Source organism: Dipodomys merriami, unplaced genomic scaffold (genome assembly GCF_024711535.1).
Source record: "Dipodomys merriami isolate MVZ:Mamm:240054 unplaced genomic scaffold, mDipMer1.0.p SCAF_19, whole genome shotgun sequence".
NCBI classification, from domain to species: Eukaryota; Metazoa; Chordata; class Mammalia; order Rodentia; family Heteromyidae; genus Dipodomys; species Dipodomys merriami.
Genome location: NW_027203270.1, coordinates 24,414,333 through 24,435,200, shown reverse-complemented (window position 1 = coordinate 24,435,200; position 20,868 = coordinate 24,414,333). Strand labels below are relative to the sequence as shown.

At 52.3% G+C, this 20,868-nt stretch overlaps 1 protein-coding gene across 1 annotated transcript; it reads left to right on the top strand.

Moving 5' to 3' along the window:
* The first annotated feature begins 1,220 nt into the window (after positions 1-1,220).
* On the top strand, positions 1,221-19,065 carry Slc4a1 (solute carrier family 4 member 1 (Diego blood group)). The gene is made up of 20 exons (XM_070027853.1): positions 1,221-1,298; positions 5,020-5,102; positions 5,257-5,380; positions 6,321-6,394; positions 6,870-7,050; positions 7,135-7,270; positions 7,932-8,055; positions 8,147-8,231; positions 8,410-8,591; positions 9,103-9,313; positions 9,767-9,979; positions 10,131-10,279; positions 10,378-10,572; positions 11,658-11,828; positions 12,263-12,352; positions 12,845-13,011; positions 13,899-14,152; positions 15,319-15,488; positions 15,586-15,759; positions 17,505-19,065. The coding sequence occupies exons 2-20, from the start codon at positions 5,088-5,090 to the stop codon at positions 17,583-17,585; spliced, it is 2,796 nt and encodes a 931-aa protein (XP_069883954.1). The 5' UTR covers positions 1,221-1,298; positions 5,020-5,087; the 3' UTR covers positions 17,586-19,065.
* Positions 19,066-20,868: the final 1,803 nt, after the last annotated feature.

Sequence of the window (20,868 nt, the reverse complement as noted above, 5' to 3'; positions counted from 1 at the left end):
CAGAAGAATTAAGCATGACCCCAAGTGAAAGCCTAGCACATTCCTGGTAACCTGGATCTTCCACACCCAGAGAATTCTGGCTAGGGTCCGAGTCACTGCCGCCACTGAACCAGTACAGGCTGTGGGCGGGGATTGCCTGCTGGGCCCCAGCTCAGTCCCTGTCTCTGAGTTTCTATTGTTTGAACTTGAACTAGGGAACCATCAGACTGGCAGCCACACCACTAATGCTCACACCTGACACATGGGGAAAGTGAAGCCTGGAGAGGCCAGAGCCTTGTGCAGGTTCCCATGGCTGGACACTGTGGGAGCCAGGCTGGGCAGTCTCCTCCCTTCATGCCTGGAGTGAGGTCCACAGCACCCATCTCCTCTGGTTTAAACTTCTTTATCCCGCCCATCTGAACTCATCTGTCCATCAGGGATAGGTGCCTTGGCCAGGCCCGCCCCCAGAAGCAGAGCCACATAAGCGTCTATGGGTGGGGGCAGGCAGGGGCTGGGGGCGAGAATGTGACGGCTGGGGCCCCGGGCCTGGGCTGGGCTGTGCTGTCCACAGAGGAGCCAGTGTGCCCAGACATTGGGGCTTTGTGAGCTCCGTGTGGGGATGGTTGCTTTTGTTGATCTGACATTGTTTCAGGTTGACTGTCAGTATCTTAGGGCCTTGGGGCCAGCTCTCAGGAGCCAGCAGGTGGTCTTGGGACAGGGTGACTGAGATAGCCTAGGCTAGAAGGGAATGGTAAGGGGAGGGACACTAAGGCTCCTGAGCACTAAGCAGGTCCCGTGGGAAGGTTGCAGAGTCAAGGGGGACCTGAGGGAGGACAGCAAGAGAGGAGAGAGGACAGGCACCCTGTGTCTTGGGGCCAGAGCAGAAGGCCTAGAGAGTGGAGGATGGACACAGGCAAGGTGAGGCTGTCCACAAGCTTCTGTGGGAGCCCTGAGCCAGGACACCCGAATCCACGAAGGAAGAAGACGCAGGAGAGACCTCAGGGCCAGGAGGGCACAGAGAAACCTCAGGCACTGGCCAAGCTGAGGTAGGGTGGGGTGCTGCACAGCTGTCCAGATGTGGGTGAGAGATAAGTCTGTTGATGGGGCACCCTGAGGGAATGGGGTGTGGATTGGGAAGGGGCTTGGGGCTGTGGGGCGGGCAGATTAGGAGGCGGGGGCATGAGTCAGGGGTTTGGAGCTGCCCCCAGGCAGGTGCTGGAGCTCAGCCTGTGCTGTTAGAGTGGCTGAGAGCTCAGCTGGTGACAGAGGGCACTGGTAGCTGCAGGACCTTGCTGAGAGACCTCCAGGCTCCTAAACAGGTGGGCAGGGCAGGGAGGGGCTGGGTGGTCCTTTGGCACCTGTCCGGAGGGTTTGCGCAGGTGACTAGCCTGCATGCACCTAGGTCCAAGTGGCCTTTGACCTCCAAGGGGGTACAGGTGGGTGGGAGGGACAGGAATGGGATATGAGTTCAGTGCCCCTCAGGGCTCAGGCCCATCGGCACCTGCAGCAGGGTCAAGGGGGTGGTAGAGGCTCGTGCAAGAGAGGTGTGTATGGCAGTGTGTGAATGGGGGAAGATCTGACCCAGATGTGGGTCCCAACTGGTGTGTCTCTACTGGTCCCTTGGGTCCCTCAGATTCAGGTCTTATTCACCCAGACCCCATTTTCCCCCAGGTATGAGGATCCCCAGGGATCCCCTACTCTCTCACTTAGGATAAAAGATAACAACCAACATTGCTTCCCCTCTGGGACCCTCCCCGAGGTCTCCCTGGTGTGTATGTGGGTGGTGGGGGGGAGGATTCTGGAACTGTCCCCAGGCCAGCGAAAATTTAGAGGGGAAGAAGCTGCCCACTGCTTAAGGATTGCAAAGCACTAACTCAGGCAAATTCCATAGCAAATTGGGGGTATGGGGCGGGTGAAGTCAGCAAGCCTGGTGGTGACCTCAGTGTCAAGGATAATGACAGCAGACATTTGCTCAGAGACTTTATGCACTGGAGCACTGTGCTAAACACAATGGGTCAACAGGGTAGGAATAACTGTTAATAATCTTAGTTTCTCCTTTGCAAAAAATGAGAAAACAGAGAGGTTGTGTCACAAACCTAATGCCACACACTTCATTAATGGCAGGGCTGGGATTGGAACCTGAGCTCATGTTCATAACTATTAACTGGAAAGCACAGTTAAGAATTAGTTTCTAGGGCTGGGAAGGTGGCTCAGTGGTAGAGCGCTTGCCTTGCAAGCATGAGGCCCTGGGTTCGATTCCTCAGCACCACATAAGCAGAAAAAGCCGGAAGTAGGGCTGAGGCTCAAGTGGTAGAGTGCTAGCCTTCAGCTGAAGAGCTGAGGGACAGTGCCCAGGCCCAGAGTTCAGGCCCCATGACTGACAAAAAAAAAAAAAAAAAAAAAGAGTTTCGAGGGGGCAACTCAGCACAGTGGCTAGACAAATGTCTAGTATCCTAGGCCAGGGCTTCACCCCTGCCTCTGACACCTGCCTACTGGGCCACTGAGGCAGGCAGTCCTCTCTGAACCTCCGAGTTCTCATCTGTGAAACAGGGCTACAGACATTGTCCACCTTCCAGACTGGTTTAGGGATTGTGAGAGGAGGTGGGTTTCTCCCACAAAGATGATGTTATGGGGGCTGGAGGTATATCTTAGCAAGTACAAGGTCCTGAGTTCAATCCTCAGTGCACCAAAAAAAAGATGTGATGCTACCAGGGAGTTTCCTATCATCTGAGGCCCCTCAGATGATAGATGTCATATGACGCCCCTCCATCCAGGCTCTGCCCAGCTGTTCTTCATCTCCTGGGCTCTCCATGCCCTGCTCTCCCTTATCCGGCCTGCCCGGCTGGTGGCTCTAAGTATTTGGTATGCTTCCAAGCACTGGGGGGGAAAAGAGGGGGAAGGAGGTGCACTCTTATCAGTACCAGGCCCAGCAAGGCCTACAGCAATCTGGGCCTGGGTGCACCTCCCAGCCCAGCTGGTCCTCTCTCTCTGAGTGCTCAGAGCTAGGGCGGGAAGGCCCTTGCATCTGACCGATGAGTGACAAGCCTGGAGAGAGACTAGCAGCTGCCCAACACCACTTAGCCAGTCAGAGCCAGGAAAGTGGCCTGGAACTCTGCATTCCCTGGTTCTGCCATTGCTTTGACACCCTTAGGGTCATCAAGGATTTGAGGCCCTGGAGACTGCATGGGAAAAGTCCAGAGAAGGAAAAAAAAAAAGAGAGAAAGGAAAGATGCGAGAAGAGAATGGGAGCAGGGTAGGGCCTTTGGGTTTGGATGAAAATGACAGAAAAGGGGGAAAGGGAGAAAAAAAGTGTGTGACCAAGAGTTCCCAAAGACAAAACTGATGTACAGGATTGGCCTCATTCTCAGGGCTGGGCATGCTCCCATGACTGTCATTTGCCATTTGAGGTGGGGTGGGGGAAAGACTGGGCCAAGCCCACCTATTCCTGAATATTCTCCCTGTTCTACCTCACATGGTCCCCAGCCCTTCCTGCATGACTCTGCTTCCCAGCCTCTGCCCATTCTGCTCTGCCCTGTGCCTCTACCCCCTGCTCTCTGCCTATCTGAACATGCCATCTCCCATCTACCTTCATCTATGGAACCACTTAGGCAGTCTGGCCTCTTGGTTTACCACACAGCTGGGGCTAGGGGCTTCCTGAGCACTGGGGCATGCTTTTTTTTGGGGGGGGGTTAGTTATGGGGCTTGAACTCTGGGCCTGTGTGCTGTCCCTGAGTTCTTCAGCTCAAGGCAAGGGCTCTACCACTGGAGCCACAGCATCACTTCCAGTTTCTTGGTGGTTAATTGGAGATGAGTCTCACAGACTTCCCTGCCTGGGCTGGCTTTGAACTGCAGTCCTCAGATCTCAGCCTCCTGAGTAGCTAGGATTACAGGTATGAGCCACCGGTGTCCTGCTGGGACATGCTTTTTGTATCTCTGACTCCTACACTCAACAGAGAGGCTGCATTTGATGACCTGACCCTCAGATCCTCACGTTCCAGGGTGGTCATATCTTCTCTCTACTAGGGACCCACTGAGAAAACTGAGGCCCAGGGCACAATGGCCTTCCAGGATGGTTCCTGGCCATTATAATTCCCCAGACCCCAAACCTGCAATGGGGAGCCAACAGGGACAACAGATTCATCCAAGAAATACTTCATGAACATTTATTTTGTGGTAAACACTTGGTTAGGTGTGGAAACCCCACCAGGACAATGTCATGCAGGGTCTTTTTTGCACTCCTATGGCTCTCTTCCAAAGGATTTGTCAGACAATATATTTTTATAAATCAATCAAGAAATCAGAAACTGAGTTAGTGAACATTAGTAATCAGGGAGGGCCTGTGAGGAGGTGACATTTAAGCTGAGATGAGAAGAGAGCTGGGGTTAGAGGTGTGGCTCAGTTGGTAGAGCACCAGCCAATGAACAAAGCATCAGGTACTGAGTTCAAGTCCTGATTTCACATACAAAGTAAAATAAAGGCAAAAGGAGCATCCAGGGTGTGGAAAGCCGGATATGCAAAGACCCTGGGGCAAGAAATGGCTTGGCAAATTATAGGAACCACAAGCAAGCCAACAGGAAGGAAGGAAGGAAGATAGGGTTCAAAATGGGGTGGGAGAGAAACAGGTTCATATGCCCAGTGGGATACAGCCATTTCTGGGAGAAGAGTGTGTGTTATGGCGGCCCTCGGGGAGTCAGAACCACGCAGAGGGGACAGGTCATGCCCTGCCTGATTCCTGGAGATGGACAGGGGAAGAAGTCAGGTGAGAGTTGGTGGATGGAGCATGGAGTTGGCCTGCAGTGACATTCATCTCCTCTCCCTAAACACATGTAGGTGGGTGCCTGCCATGTTTCCTCTGCCTTTTGCTATCCATCTCCCAGCCCCTGCCCCCTGCCTGAATATCTACACCTGACCCTCACCCCCACTATCTTCCTCTCACCCCGCTGTTTCCATCTCTATGTTCTCCTGCCACTGAAACATTGCCCCTTCAGGAAAGACTGGGAGACCCCTAGACCTTACTCAGCCTACGTCTGTCCCCTTCAGGGACCCGAGGAGCGGGTTATGCTGGGGGCTCAGATTGACGTGGACAAGTGGACACTCAGGACAGCGCCATGGGGGATGTGCAGGTATGTCCTTCCTGGCCTCTGCAGGGCTCCTCACTGGGGCCTCTGGGAGCTCTCTCTCTCCCTCTCTCTCTCCCTCCCTCTCTCTCTCTGGATGATCACTTTCCTGGGGGCACAAGGACCCCTGCAGCCCAGGCTTGATAGCCACTTCCCGTAGGAGGACTATGAAGAAGTGGTGGAGATCCCAGAGCAGGAGGACAGTGAAGTAGCACTGGAGAAGATTCTAGAACAAGAAGAGTATGAGGATCCAGGCATCTCCGTGCAACAGGTGGAGCCTGAGGGTGAGCTCTATCTCCCACCCTCTGCTCTCTGCCCAGAGAGCTGCTGAGCCTTGAAGAGACAACGGTGATCATCCTCCCCTTTGCCAGAATCCCAGTCCCATGGCTAACTCTCCTACAATCTTGGCTGACTGAAGAGTAAACAGCATTTGTTTGAAATGATCACAGGAGGAGCTGGGGGGGGGGGGTAGGCAGGGTCAGTGCCCTTATCACGTGTGAGAGGGCAGCCAGGCCCGTTTGGGACAAGGGCAGGTACCCACCTGCCACCCAAGCCCATCCAATGCCAGCTTCTAGGCCAGGTGTGTGGACTGGGCACATTATCATGTCTTGGGGGCTGAGGGACACGAGAAATGGGATGGAAAGTCCCATTCTATAGCCCCCCCCCCGAGCAGAAAGACCTCAAGAACCCATGCCACCTTCCTCGGCTTGTTCAAGGTCTTAGGTGGGGAGCCCTGGGCGGGGACCTGCTTACTGTCAACAAGACTCAAGTGCTAGCAATAGATTTTAGAGTTAAGAGGCCCCTTTGGGAAATGAGGGCGTGGTATGGGGGGGTAGAGAGATATAAGGGTTTCACCCCCGCTCTGGTGTCTGGTGAGAGGTTACCTGGCTTAGTGGCTTGTCCAGGCAGGTGGGAAGAGGAAACAAAGTCTGGCTCCCGAGGTGGGAAGGGACCCTAGCATGCTACTTACTGATCACTATGACTGGGGGCTCTCTCTTCCCATCCATCCCAGGGGACCTCAACAAGATTTGGATGGGGAATGATGGAGGCAGATGAGGATCAGAGCAGGTGTAGAGAGCCACATTCCTCTGTGTGTGGCAGGGTGGAGTCTGGTGCCAGGGTCACAGCCATAGGGCAATGGGCCTGGGTCTCAGACTTTTCTGTGGGGGAGTCTGAGGGGGAGAGGTGATGTCTAGGCAACACTAACCAACTTTGGATTTTCAGCTCTTCCCACTGAGCCAACAGCTACAGACTACATCCCGGCCACCTCTGCCACATCGCACCCAAGTTCCCTTGAGGTGAGGATCCATCCTTCTACCCCTAGCCATTCCCTTTCCCAGGCTACTTTTGGGACTCAGTATTCTACCAGAGGAAATAGCAGGGGAGGAGCAGAGTCAGAGTGAGGCTGGAGGAGACCCCACAAAGAGGTAGAAATGGAGAAGGGGTCTTGGGGAAAGAGGTGGGAAAGAAGAGGACTTACTAGGGAAGAGACCAGAGCCCCTTCAAGGAAGCTCCCTGGGTGGACAGACTGAATGCTGAGGGCTGAGTCTGTCGGCTCGTTGTGGTCCGGAAGTTCTCCATACCCCTACTGAATTGGGGTAAGGGCCTGGTGAGAAATGGGGAATGGAGCCTCACATGGGAGCCTGGCACATGTCTGATAAGCTGAGGTTAGTGTCTGCTGCAATCTCTCCAGGGCCCTGAGCCTCTTGCAAGCATTTTTTCCAGAGCTGTCCCTGGGGTCTCAGTCTCTCCATGTCCTACTGTTGTCCTCAGGCTTACGTAGAGATGCAGGAACTGGTGATGGACCAGAAGAATCAGGAGCTGCAGTGGGTGGAGGTGGCGCACTGGATGGGGCTGGAGGAGAACCTTGGGGAGGATGGGGCTTGGGGTCGCCCACACCTGCCCTATCTCACCTTCTGGAGTCTCCTGGAGCTGCAGAAGGCCTTTGCCAAAGGTGAGATCCATTGGATCGGAAGACAGGTTGGGGTAGCCTCAGTGCAGCCACCTTGCTCACCCCTTCACTGCTGGTCCCCTCTAGGCACCGTCCTCCTGGACCTTCAGGAAACCTCCCTGGCTGGCGTGGCCAACCAGCTGCTGGACAGCTTCATCTATGATGAACAGATCCGGCCTCAGGACCGTGAGCAGCTGCTCCGGACCCTGCTGCTCAAACGCAGGTATGGGCTCCACATCTCACAGGGCTCCTCCTGAGTCCTCTACCATCACATGTCTCCTAGTTTCTCCTTAGACCCAGCAAGCAAAGGTTCCACTTTTCCTCCACCACAGCTCCAACCTCTGACACTTCACAAGAGATGACACATCTCCATATTGAGGAGGGCAGACCCTTCAGGCCATTTCCCCCCACCTCATTCTTCTAATCCCACCTAGCTATTTCAGACAGACACCACCTACTTACATCCACAGTGTCCTTTAAGCGAAGGCCTTTGACCAGATGCTGGTAGCTCCTGCCTGTCATCCTAGCTACCCAGGAAGCTGAGATTTGAGAATTGTGGTTTAATCTCCAATTAACCAGCTGAAAGCTGGAAATGAACTATGGCTCGCGTGGTAGTATACCAGCCTTCATCAAACAACAACAACAACAAAAAGCCTAAAAGATGGTGTCAAGGCACTGAGTTTTCAAGCACTAGTACTGGCACCATAAATAATAAATAAATTATTTGAAAACAAAGAAAGGAGGGAGGGTGGAAGGGAGGGAAGGAGGGAGAGAAAGAAGGGTTTAGTCACTAGGAAGTCCTACCTTAAGTCCCTCACTGCTAGTCTGTACCACAGCCCAGCCTGAGTAGCTTACTTAGCCCATACCCCCTGTGTGCCCCACAGCCATGCCCAAGACCTGAAGGCTCTGGAGGGGGTAAAGCCAGCCGTCCTGATGCGTTCTGGGGACCCTTCTCAACCACTGCTCCCCCAACAGCCCTCGCTGGAGACAAAACTTTACTGTGAGAAGGTGAGGCCAAGGAGAGGAAGGGGCTGGATGCTCTGGTCTCCTGGGTCTGGAGGAGGCCCAAGGACTCCTCAAACCACGCTCCTTCCCACAGGGAGATGGGGGCTCCGAAGGGCACTCACCATCTAGAATTCTGGAAAAGATTCCTCCAAATTCAGAGACCACCCTGGTGCTTGTGGGTAAGAGCTAGTGTCTCTACCTGTCACCCCTCCACACTCCTGCCTCTGCCTTGTATCCTGGCCCTGCCTGACTTCCCCTGTGCCTGGGCCCTGAAGCCCTGTCTGTTAAGTACATAGGCCCTGGGTGCCCCCTTGAGCCTGGCTTGACCTTCTCTTCCACCCTACCCTCCATACACAGGTCGTGCTGCCTTCCTGGAGCGCCCAGTGCTGGGCTTTGTTCGGCTCCAGGAGGCCGGAAAGCTAGAGGAACTGGAGTTTCCCCAGCCTGTACGCTTCCTCTTTGTATTGCTGGGACCGGAGGCCCCCAACCTTGACTACAACCAGCTGGGCCGGGCGGCTGCTACCCTCATGACAGAAAGGGTGAGAGGAGCCAGCGAGGCCTGGGGAGGCATGGAGCTGAAGGGGAGCCAAGGTTGTTTGTTCTCCAGCTCACCTGGCCTGGCTTACTTTAGTTCATTAGTTGGACCCATTCTCACTCACACAGCTCTAGTTCAGCTGTGGCTGTGTGTCTGGCCCAGCTCAGTATGGCCTGGACTGGTTTAGGCTAGTTTGTGCTGATCTGGCTGGCTTAGTCTGGCCCATTCCAACCCTAGCCCATTCTAATCCAGTTCCCACTGGTTTGTCTGATTTAGGTTGGCCCTGTTTGCTAGTCTGGGGTGAATAACTCACTAGGTTTGCTTTAGCCTTCTCTTCTCTCCACCCTGGGCTTGGCTGACTCTCCAAGATCCTTCCTTGGAGGGCAGAGAGGGTAGATGGGGGCAATGGGAGCAATGTGACCCAGTCCTTCCAATGATAGCTCAGTGGTAGGATTCTGATCTCTGGACACTGTGGCCATACGTGCCTGTATCCTGTCCCTCTCTCCTGCCCTCAGGTATTCCGCACAAATGCCTACCTGGCCCAGAGTCGGGGAGAGCTGGTGCATTCCCTGGAGGGCTTTCTGGACTGCAGCCTGGTACTGCCTCCCACCGACACCTCCTTTGAACAAGCCCTCCTCAGCCTAGTGCCCGTGCAGAAAGAGCTGCTTCGAAGACGCTACCTGCCCAGCCCTGCCAAGCTGGACCCCAGCTTCTACAAGGGTTTAGGTACCTGCCCTACCAGGTCAAGGCTTCCTGGGTCCCCCGAAGCGCCTCAGCAATCTAAGCATGGTTCCCTTTTCCCCATCAAAAACCTCCTAAATCTGCTAGTTGTCAGTGGCTCACGCCTGTAGTCTTAGCTACTCAGGAGGCTGAGATCTGAGAATTGCAATTCAAAGCCAGCCCGGGCAGGAAAGTCCACAAGACTCTTATCTCCAATAAACCCCCAGAAAACCAGAAGTGGTGCTGTGGCTCAAGTGGTAGAGTGCTCACCTTGAGCTGAAGAGTTGAGGGACAGTGCCCAGGCCCAGAGTTCAAGCCCCATCACAGACACAAAAACAAACAAACAAACAAAACCTCACCTCCTGAATCCTCTCCCTGAGTCCTAGCTTCGCAACCCCCTTGACTACCCCATTCCCATTAACCCCCTTTGACAGTTTCTGCCCTCTACCTCTACCACAGACTTGAATGGGGGCCCAGGGGTTCCTGGTGGCCCTGATGACCCTCTGAAGCGAACAGGCCAATTCTTTGGAGGTCTGGTGCGAGACATCCGGCGCCGCTACCCCTACTACCTAAGTGACATCACCGATGCGCTCAGCCCCCAGGTCCTGGCTGCTGTCATATTCATCTACTTTGCTGCCTTGTCACCTGCCATCACCTTCGGCGGCCTCCTGGGTCAGTGCCAATGACTACCCCCACCCCCTCCCTGTCCCAGCTCCAATTCTCACCTCTTACCTTTAGGACCCTTTTCATCAGCCTTCCCAGGACTTGTTCTTCTTGGGAAATAACCTTTTGATCTTGACCCAACTGTGACCTCTTCCCACAGGAGAAAAGACCCAGAACCAGATGGGAGTATCAGAACTGCTCATCTCCACTGCGGTGCAGGGCATTCTCTTCTCCTTACTGGGGGCTCAGCCCTTGCTCGTGGTTGGCTTCTCAGGACCCCTGCTGGTGTTCGAGGAGGCCTTTTTCTCGGTAGCACTGTCTCCCAGCCCTACTCCAACCCTAATCCTATACCAACCCTGGCCCACCTGCCCTTTATGTCTGACTGGACGCCCTCTGATTGCCCACAGTTCTGTGAGCGCCGCAACCTGGAATACATCGTGGGCCGTGCATGGATTGGCTTCTGGCTCATCTTGCTGGTAGTGCTAGTGGTGGCCTTTGAGGGGAGCTTCCTGGTCCGCTTCATCTCCCGCTACACTCAGGAGATCTTTTCCTTCCTCATCTCCCTCATCTTCATCTATGAGACCTTCTCCAAGCTGGTCCAGGTGAGAGCCCCAGAGGTCACCAATGCACATGTGCAATGGTGTACAAGATCACGCAACTGTGTGCATTATTGTCTGTGTGTCTGGACAGCATTGATGTGGCTGTGTACCGGTATGCTCATTCATTGGCACACAAAACTGTGCATCTGGGTTTTGTTACCATGTGTGTGCCATGACTGTACAGAAGGATAACACATAAGGCCCTGTGTGCATGTGTCCATGTCTATAACTGGCAGCCTGGTGCATGTACAAGATGATGTGAGAAACTGCAGTTGCAGCCAGGACTGTGGGTGCTTTGAGGCTCAGAGGCCCCGTCCCTCCCCTGCACTGACTTCAAGAACCCACCAGAGCTCCTGGCTGTTTAGCTTGCTTACTGTCTCCAGGAGCTATGCCAGCCTCTGCATTTGCAGAAGAGGGGTAGATTCTGTATATCCCCTTAATTCTGTTGATTGGTGGGCCCCTCTGTTTCCAGATTTTTTTTTTGTCCATAATGGGGCTTGAACTCTGGGCCTGGGTGATGTCCCTGAGCTCTTCAGCTCAAGGTCACATCTTGAACCACAGGGCCACTTCCGGTTTCCTGGTGGTTTATTGGAGATAAGAGTATCACAGACTTTCCTGCCTGGGCTGGGGCTGGCTTTGAACCATGATCCTCAGATCTCAGCCTCCTGAGTAGTTAGGATTACGGGTATGAGCCACCAACACCCAACTTAGAAACCTTATCAGGTATTCCTGTCTTCCAGCTTTCTCATGTTCCCCCAAGCCCTGGGTGCACATGGGTACACACACATATGCTCATTGTGTCATTGGCCCACCCCATTCATGTGGTCTTCATCCCTAAAACCAAACTGTAAAAGCACCTCTGTTACCATGTCAGTTGAAGGAGATAATGGATGGATGGATGATGAACCCCCTTTAATGACGGACAGATGAATGAATGAGTAGATGCATGGATGGATGATGGATGGATAGATGCATGGATGAATGGAGAAAGCATTTAGGAATGGATGGATGCATGGTAGTGCTAGATAGCTTTATCTGACACTTTCAGCCCAAGCCCAAGGAACAAATGCCTTTGTTTTCTGCTGCAGATCTTCAAGAAACACCCTCTTCAGGAGAGTTATGCGCCAGTTGCGATAAAGCCCAGCCCTCAGGGCTCCTTGCCTAACACAGCCCTCTTCTCCCTTGTGCTCATGGCTGGCACCTTCTTACTTGCCATGATGCTGCGCAAGTTCAAGAACAGCTCCTACTTCCCTGGCAAGGTGAGCATTCCTGCCCATCTATCCTTGCTTATGCTGTACTATCCCAGTCCCAACCCCACTGCAGCTTCTCCAGAGACCTTAGCTACGTTTCTTGCCCCAGGTCCCCATTCCTGATGCCAAGTCTCATGTCTCCCTCCTAGCCCAGGGTCCTCTCAATAGGCAGGCCAATCTCCTCCGTATGTTGTTCAGTATGTCCGGGTTGAAACCCAACAGAGAACTGGGAACAATTCTTAAGAAGGGGAGGAGTATGGGACCAAATGGGTTTGAGCCAGAAGAAGAAGAGAGGCAAATATAGTTGAGGCCAGAAGAGACCATTGCCTGCTGACACATCCCTTGGGAAGAGCCCAACCCCCTGCGTGAATGTGGAGCAGGAGAGAAGACAGGTGAGAAGCAAGAACTAGGTACTGATTGTTGGTCTCTTCATCTGTCCCCAGTTGCGTCGAGTCATCGGGGACTTTGGGGTCCCCATCGCCATCCTGATCATGGTTCTGGTAGATTCCTTCACCAAGAACACCTACACCCAGGTGACCTCTCTTTCTAGTGCTCTCCCTAAGAGACTCCCCTTCTCATTTTCTTCCTGTAGCATGTCCTCTCCTCATAATAACATTCCTCAACCTGAAATCTAGCTGTAACTACGTCTACCCCATCTCTGCCTTTCCTAAGAGGCCCATGCTCTTCTCCCTCTGCTCAAATCAGGAGGCTGGAACAGGTTTCCCCTTTTACTCCTTAGCCCAAGGAAGTAGGGGGTCTGCTTTGAGCCAGGTAGATCTGGGTATGAACCTCAGCTCTGCCACCAAAAGGCTGTATGATGTGGGGCAAGGTATATAACTTCTCTGATACTGTTTCCTCATGTATAAAGTTGGGAATGAGAAGACATATGCAAAGGGCTTAGCATACTGACTGGGTACACAGTAAGTACACAATATAAGTAAGCTCTAAAGCATCCTTCTAAGTCCCTGAGCCATGTCTCTGGCTCCCCCTGCCTTGCTGTTCTCACCAGCGGCCTCCTCCTACAGAAACTCTCAGTGCCTGATGGTCTTAAAGTGTCTAACTCCTCAGCCCGGGGCTGGATTATCCACCCACTGGGCCTGTACCATGTGTTCCCAACCTGGATGATGTTTGCTTCAGCCCTACCTGCGCTGCTGGTCTTCATCCTTATATTCCTGGAGTCTCAGATCACCACGTAAGAGCACTGGTGGGGATTGGGTCAGGGACGGGGGACAGGGAAAGAGGCAAGCAAGCAACCACACTACTAGCGGGAGTGATGGACCATCAGGAACAAGTTCAGATTTTGTGGCATTAAAGAAATATAATTTGAAGGGTCCTTTTTTTTTTTTTGGTCAGTCGTGGGGCCTGAACTCTGGGCCTGGGCACTGTCCCTCAGCTCTTCAGCTCAAGACTAACACTACCACTTGAGCCACAGTGCCACTTCCAGCTTTTTCTGCTTATGTGGTGGTGAGGAGTCGAACCCAGGGCCTCATGCATGCAAGGCAAGCACTCCACCACTGAGCCATCTTCCCAGCCCTTTTTTGAGCCAATATACAAATAAGAACTATGAAAATAGGGGCTGGATCTTAGACGGGGTTTATGTTGGAAAATTTTGAAGCTAAGTTTCTGTTGTTTTGACAAACCTGCCTGTAGGTATTCTAGACATTTCTTTCCAGAGTCCACACTCTCAGGAGGGACCGAATGAGCCAGAAACTCAATGGGCAATGGTCTCAGTAGGCAAAACTGAGGTGTAGGCTGGGTGCCAGTGGCTCATGCCTGTAATCCTAACTACTCAGGAGGCTGAGATCTGAGGATCACAGTTTGAAGCCAACCCAGGCAGGAAAATCTATGAGGTTCTTATCTCCAATTGACCACTAAAAAGCCAAAAGGGGAGCTGTGGGACAAGTGGTAGAGTGCTAGCCTTGAGCAGGAAGGCTCAGGGACAACACCCAGGCCCTGAGTTCAAACCCCAGCACCAGCAGAAAAAGAAAAAAAAATTCCTGAACTTCAGAGGGTCTCAGTGTGGGGAAGGAAGGAAGGGCCAAGGAAGTGGGGGCTTACTGAACTTCCTTCTCTTCCCAGGCTGATCATCAGCAAACCTGAGAGGAAGCTGATCAAGGGTTCTGGCTTTCACTTGGATCTGCTGCTGGTGGTGGGCATGGGCGGGGTAGCTGCCCTCTTTGGGATGCCCTGGCTCAGCGCCACCACCGTGCGTTCTGTCACCCACGCCAATGCCCTCACCGTCATGGGCAAGGCCAGTGCCCCAGGGGCTTCAGCTCAGATCCAGGAGGTGAAGGAGCAGCGAATCAGCGGGCTCCTGGTCTCGGTGCTTGTGGGTGAGAGAGCTACCCCTGTCCCCTCCTAGGCCTTGACCATGGAATCCAGGATCCTTTCCTGTCATATTTACTCACACACCAATGTTCACCTTTCCCCAATATCAGTTAATCCCTTGGAGGAAGTACCCTAGTCCTAGGATAGACATCTGAGCAGGGAGGAGGAACCAGCGTCCTGAGCATTCTCTAGCCAGACCCTGTATCTGAGCCTATGCAACCATGCAATGATTCAGGGTCCTACCCTGCCCTACTGCTAGCTTGGCACCCCACCTGGTCTCGGCCTCCGCTTTCCTGTCTGCAGTTATAGGGGCTATTTAGATACCTCTGGGTTGTCTTTCTGCTCTAAGGCTAACAAGAGGAAGAGGTGATGCTTTAGGTGCAGTCTGGGGGAGAGGGAGGGTAGAAGTCAGAGTTATTGCTCCATCCCAGTTATAGAGCAATATTGTCCAGCTAGGTACTCACTTGCAAGCTTTCTGTGTGTGTGTGTGTGTGTGTGTGTGTGTGTGTGCGCGCGCGCGCACACACACACACGCACGCACGCCTGCTCCTCTTTTTTCTCACTCCTATTACCCCCTGTCCCAGGGAAGTTCCTTAAAGGAAGTAAAACTGGTAAGACTGGGAGAAGGATTCAAATTTGGATAGGTAGAGAGCTATTGGAGGCATTTTGGGCTGGCTGGCTTTCTCTGACCTCTGTAGATTAAGGAAATAGTCTCTAGGCAGGCAAGCATTGACTCTTTTGCCAATTTGTGGCCTTAGCAGGCTGTTTACCTCTGTGAGCCTCATTCCTCAAGTGTAAAATGAAGGGGATGTTGCCCATTAGGATGACTCACAGCTGTGCTCCATGGCCTATGCCTATAATCCCAGGTACTCTGAAGGTAGAAGCAGGAAGATTGTAAATTCAAAGACAGCCTGAGTCAAATTAGTAGGGAGACTGTCTCAGAAACACAATACAAAACCAAAGGGACTTGGGTGTGGCTCAAATGGTAGAGGCCAAGCCTGAGGCCCTTGGTTCAATCCAAGGGGGGGAGAGGGGGAGGGAAACCATACTCACAGTAAATTTAAAAAGCCACTCAGTATGGGTACTTTTATTACCATCCCCAAATATCCCCAGTCCTGGAGGCGCTAGTTCTCCAGGTGGCCTGGGGCTGAATGTGTGGTCCTCCCCACAGGCCTATCCATCCTCATGGAGCCCATCCTGTCCCGCATCCCCCTGGCGGTGTTGTTTGGCATCTTCCTCTACATGGGGGTCACATCTCTCAGTGGCATCCAGCTCTTTGACCGCATCTTGCTGCTGTTGAAACCAGCCAAGTACCACCCGGATGTGCCCTTCGTCAAGCGGGTACAGAGCCCTGCTGGTGGCATAACCCAGGGATGGGGTGGGGATGAGGGTTCAGAAGCAGGGCAGGCACTGACCCCAGGCCCCCGACCACCCACAGGTGAGGACCTGGCGCATGCACCTGTTCACGGGTATCCAGATCATCTGTCTGGCAGTGCTGTGGGGGGTGAAATCCTCAGCACTCTCCCTGGCTCTGCCCTTCATCCTCATCCTTACTGTGCCCCTGCGGCGCTTCCTGCTGCCCTTCATCTTTAGCAAGCTGGAGCTCCAGTGTGTAAGTGGCAGCCTGGGCCTGAGTGGGAGGAAGGGAGAGGGAGAAAGAGAGAGGAAGGATGAGGGGTGGAGGGAGGAGACGGGGCCTCCTAGAAGCTGGAGCAGGGAAGGGACAGCAGAGGGCCTGAGAGAATGTGTGGGTGGGCTGAGGATTGGGTTTAAAGTCAGGCAGTCAGGCAAAACTGGGAGACTCTTATGACTCTTATTTCCAATTAACCAGCAAAAAAAAAAAAAAAAAAAAAAGCCAGAAGTGAAGATGTAACTCAAATGATAGAGCACCAGTCTTGAGTGAAAAAGCCAAGCTAGCATGCACACACACACACACACGCACACACACACACACACACACACACACACACACACATGCGCAAGCAAGCACGCACACATGAATAAAGGGTCTGGGTAAAAGGCCTGTCCACTCTTGACCTGCTATGTCCTAGCATATTATCAGAGGCAAGCAGCCCCACCAGTAACAGAGAAGAATAATGACAGTGTTTATAACAACATTAAGAGGCGCACAGGGCTGGGAGCTGGTGGCTCACACTTGGAATCCTAGCTTCTCAGGAGGCTGAGATCTGAGGTCAAAGCCAACCCAGGGAAGGAAAGTCCGTGAGACATTTATCTCTAATAAACTACTCAGAAAAAAGCCAGAAGTACTGTGGCTCAAGTGATAAAGTAAACACAAAAGCTCAGGGACAAGGCTCAAGCCCAGAATTCAAGCCCTGGGACTAGCAAAAAAAAAAAAAAAAAAAAAAAAAAAAAAAAAAAAAGGCACACAGGCTTTGTTCCACGGAAGCTATTCCAATACCCAGTGGCTGCTCCTGAGTTTTTTGGGGTTTTTTTTGTTTTTTGGTTAATCATGGGGCTTGAACTCTGGGTCTGGGTGTTGTCCCTCAGCTCTTCAGCTCAAGGCTAGCACTCTACCACTTGAGCCACAGTGCCACTTCCAGTTTCTAGTGGCTAATTGGAGATAAGAGTTTCATGGAGGGGCTGGAAAGGTGGGTCAGTGGTAGAGTGCTTGCCTTGCATACATGAGGCCTTGGGTTCGATTTCTTAGCACCACATAAGCAGAAAAAGCCGGAAGTGGTGCTGTGGCTTAAGTGTTAAAGCACTAGCCTTAAGCTGAAGAGCTGAGGGACAGCACCTAGGCCGAGTTCAGGCCCCTCAACTGACAAAAAAAAAAAAAGAGTCTCATGGACTTTCCTGCCCAGGCTGGCTTTGAACCTTGATCCTCAGATCTCATCCTCCTGAATAGGTAGAATTACAGGTGTGAGCCACCAGGGCCCAGCTTGAGGATCATTTGACTACTTTGTGTATGTGTATCTGTACGGGGGCTCAAGCTCAGGGCTCTATGTGTTTGCTTGGCTTTTTCCATTCAAGGCTGGTGCTCTATCACTTGAGCCACAGCTCCACTTTCAACTTTTTTCTGGGTAATTGAAGATAAGCATCTCATGGACTTTCCTGCCTGGGCTAGCTTCAAACCATGATCCTCAGATCTCAGCCCCCTGAGTAGCTAGGATTATAGGCTTGTGCCACCAGCACTTGGCTTCCAGATCATTTGAGACAAAATCAATGTGGGGCTACTGTAGTAAAAAGGTCCCTTGCTGGCTAGGATGCCAGATCCCCAGGGTCTCCTTGTCCCCCCTCCTTTTTGAGACCACCTCTATAGTCTGAGGAGCCATATTAGGCTTGTCCAAGGTTCAAAGCGAACCAATGTCTCACCTTGTCTCCCTCCTGCCCCTCCAGCTGGACGGAGATGACTCTAATCCAACCTTTGATGAAGAGGATGGTCGGGATGAATATGACGAAGTGCCCATGCCTGTGTGAGGGGTGGCACAGGCTGCCCCCAACAATTCTCCATCCTCACCCTCCCAGGCAAGGTAGTTCATGAGCATCTCATGGACTCCCAGACCCCACGGCTGTGGGTAGGGAAGGATGGGGGGGGTCAAGGGTACCCTGGCTCTTCTGGCTGAAGATGACCAGGGTACCACATCAGGGAATTAAGCCTACAGATTCTCATGCTGCCACACTGCCATGCAGGGGTCTCATGTCCCATGGGCACAGAGACACGGACAGTGGTGAAAGTAGAGGGTGGAAGGGGTTCAACTTCTGGCTGGCTATGTGACCTTGGGCAAGTCCTTGACCTCTCCTGACTTTTCTATAAAATGGTGATAGCAACATTTGGCATACAGAGGGGTCCCTGAGGACCAAAGCTAAATGTGAAAAGTGCTTTGTCTGAAAGAATTTTGTAGAACTCACTGTTCGCCTTCCAGCCCACCCACGGTCACACAGCTACCAGGCCATATCGCTGGTATTCAACCTGGACTTCTGATTAGGACAGCCCTGTCCTCTATCCACCCTCTGCCTTCCCTGCTCAGAATGTCCCTGCTGACCCCTCCCTCACGTCTCTGTACCAAGCCCACCTTGAAACCCTCTGCAGCCAGGGAGGTCGTTCTGATGAGGACCAGGTGCAAGTGAGGGCTCAGGCCTCCTATGTGCTTGCTTCCTCCTACCAAGCACTCGTTCATTCACTCATTCATTCACCACTCATTCATTCACTCCACAGTCATCTTCTAAGGGCCCAAGGAACCTTTGTATACATAGAGGGAGGGAACTGACACTGGATCAGCTGGGAATGGAGGGTTGGGGGGGCGGGAAGGTATAGGAGAGATGGGTGGGAAGTTTGTAATTTATTCATTGTGTATTTTCTAAGAGCTTTTTCTTGTACTTTGGTTTTATGTACTCACCTGCTCCTGCTTCGAGACACACTGTCTCCAACCCCAATCTAAACCAAATCCTGGGGGAACCCAGACTGGACCCATTGGAGTAGGAGACAGTGGCTGCTCTAGAACATGTGCAAAATCTATTTTTTTTAACAAAACAAAAGCCTAAAAAGAGTTGAAAGAACAGAAAGTGGTGAGGAATGGGATTTGGGGATGCAGGTGACAAAGGCTTTCAGAGGGTCCCTGAAAGCTGGCACCACCACCCCCCACCATGCTTCACTATTCTACACTTCAGTTTCCTCATCTGTAAAATGGGATGATAATGGTACCTACCTTGTAGGAGTGTTGTAAGAATTAACTAAGATAGAATCAGTAAAGCATTTGCCTTGCAGTGCAGAGCCCACCCTTAGCGGGGATGATTGTTTGGTTGTCATGTCCCTCCCCCTTCCTCCCCCTGCTCCTTGAACATTGCCAAGGAAAAGTGAAGGGAGGGAGGGATGTCATCCTCTCTGCCAGCATCCTACCCCCTCAATGCTTGGGAATAGGTTTTAACAATAAATAAACTCTTTTGTGTTAAAATGGTACCTTGCTTGAATTCCCCTTCTCAGAGTGTGGATGGGGGTGGGTATGCAGGTCTTGGTTGGACCACGTGAACATGGTGAGCATGGCTAGGCTGGATCTGGCTTTAAGCCCAAATATGAGAAGCCCAAGCCTTTTCCCCACTCCCCCAGTGGATGGGAAAGTACAGGGGCATGAACTTCATCTGGACACCTTTCCTCTCCTGTATCAACAAAGCCCTTAGAATGGTACCTTGCCTTTGTACTTCTGAACCTGTAAACCAGTCAGCTCTTATCAAGCTGGGGAGAACCTTCTATAGCAATCACTAAAGAAAATGAAAACCCAGGGAAGAGTGCAGCTTTCTGATAACCATACAGGAAAACACCTCTTAATCTCATTTTAGTTTTTATTGTGGTACTGGGATCGAACCCAGAGCCTCATGTATGCGAGATTTGTGCTCTACCATTGAACTGCATTCCCCAGTACCACAATAGTATCTATTGACTGGCTTTCAATTGGCTCATTCTGGTCTCTTTGAAGGCTCTGTCCCCAGTCCCAACTTCTTCCAGCAGGTTTGCTGGGTCCAGTGTCACCCACCCTGGACAGGAAGGTGTTGGGGCACAAACCCTCCCTCCCCCCTCTCCAGCCTTGAGCCAAAGGTCAGTGCTGGGCTGGGCTGCCTGGCTTCCTTCCCTGGATCTATATTTACTCCTTGCCTATCCTAAGCTGACCCCTCCCAGGCTGGCCAGGGCAAAAAGCCACTGCTTGCGTGTTATCTTGGTCCCAAGAAGAGCTATCCCAGTGCCCACCTCCCACGCAGCAGCTCCCCTCACAGGGTTGGCCCTGTCCCCAAGGCTTTCTAGGGCTTTCTGTACACTGTCCAGCACAGAGAGAGAAGCCAGGCCTTGAGAGAGACTTGCAGAGGCTCTGGCTCAAGGTGTTCCCAGATCCTCCCAACCAGAGGCCAGCCCTGTGGCCCCAGGCCTATTCCTGCACATCCTTCTTATCTCCTGAGGAAGAAACAGCTCAACATAGCTAGATTTAGGAGAACAAAGGCTGCTTTGATTTGGGGAACAAGCCCCTCTCAAGTATTACATCCCTCTCCTCAATTTTATTTTTTATTTATTTTTTGCCAATCCTAGAGCTTGAACTTTGGGCCTGGGCACTGTCCCTGAGCTCCTTTTGCTCAAGGCTAGCACTCTAACACTTGTCACAGCTCCCCTTCCAGCTTTTTCCGTGATTAATTGGAGATAAGAGTTGCATAGGTTTTCCTTCCCTGGGCTAGCTTAGAACCACAATCATCAGATCTTGGATTATAGGCATGAGCCATTGGCACCCTTCCTCCTCCTCAAATTTTATCTCAATTCTGAGACAGTACCTCAGGCATTGAGAGAGGTTTTCCCCATCTCCTGCAGGGAAGGTTCTGAAGATGTGTGTCCTTGTACTAATCCTTTATGAAAATAAATGGCAAGGGCTGGGGGGTTAAGGCAGGAAATCAGGGTACAGATAGATGGAGGTGTGTGTGCTAGACCTCAGCTAATCCCTCTTCCAGCCTATCCTTCTACCTGGAATCCCAAAAAGTTGTATCCAGGAAGACACTGGAAAAGCCTGAAGGCCACCCGATTCCCCTGGGATGCTACTAGGCCTAGCAGAGGCCTGAACCTCACTTCAGGCCCTGTCCCCAGCACCCAATCCCCAGCACTGCTAGAAGAAATCTGCAGGTTTTCATTGTGCTGCCTGCTCGGCCCTCACAAGAACATTCCCTTCACCACAGTCAATCAGCTGTGGTAATGAGGTCCAGCCTTGTGTATAAGCACAAAATAACTCTA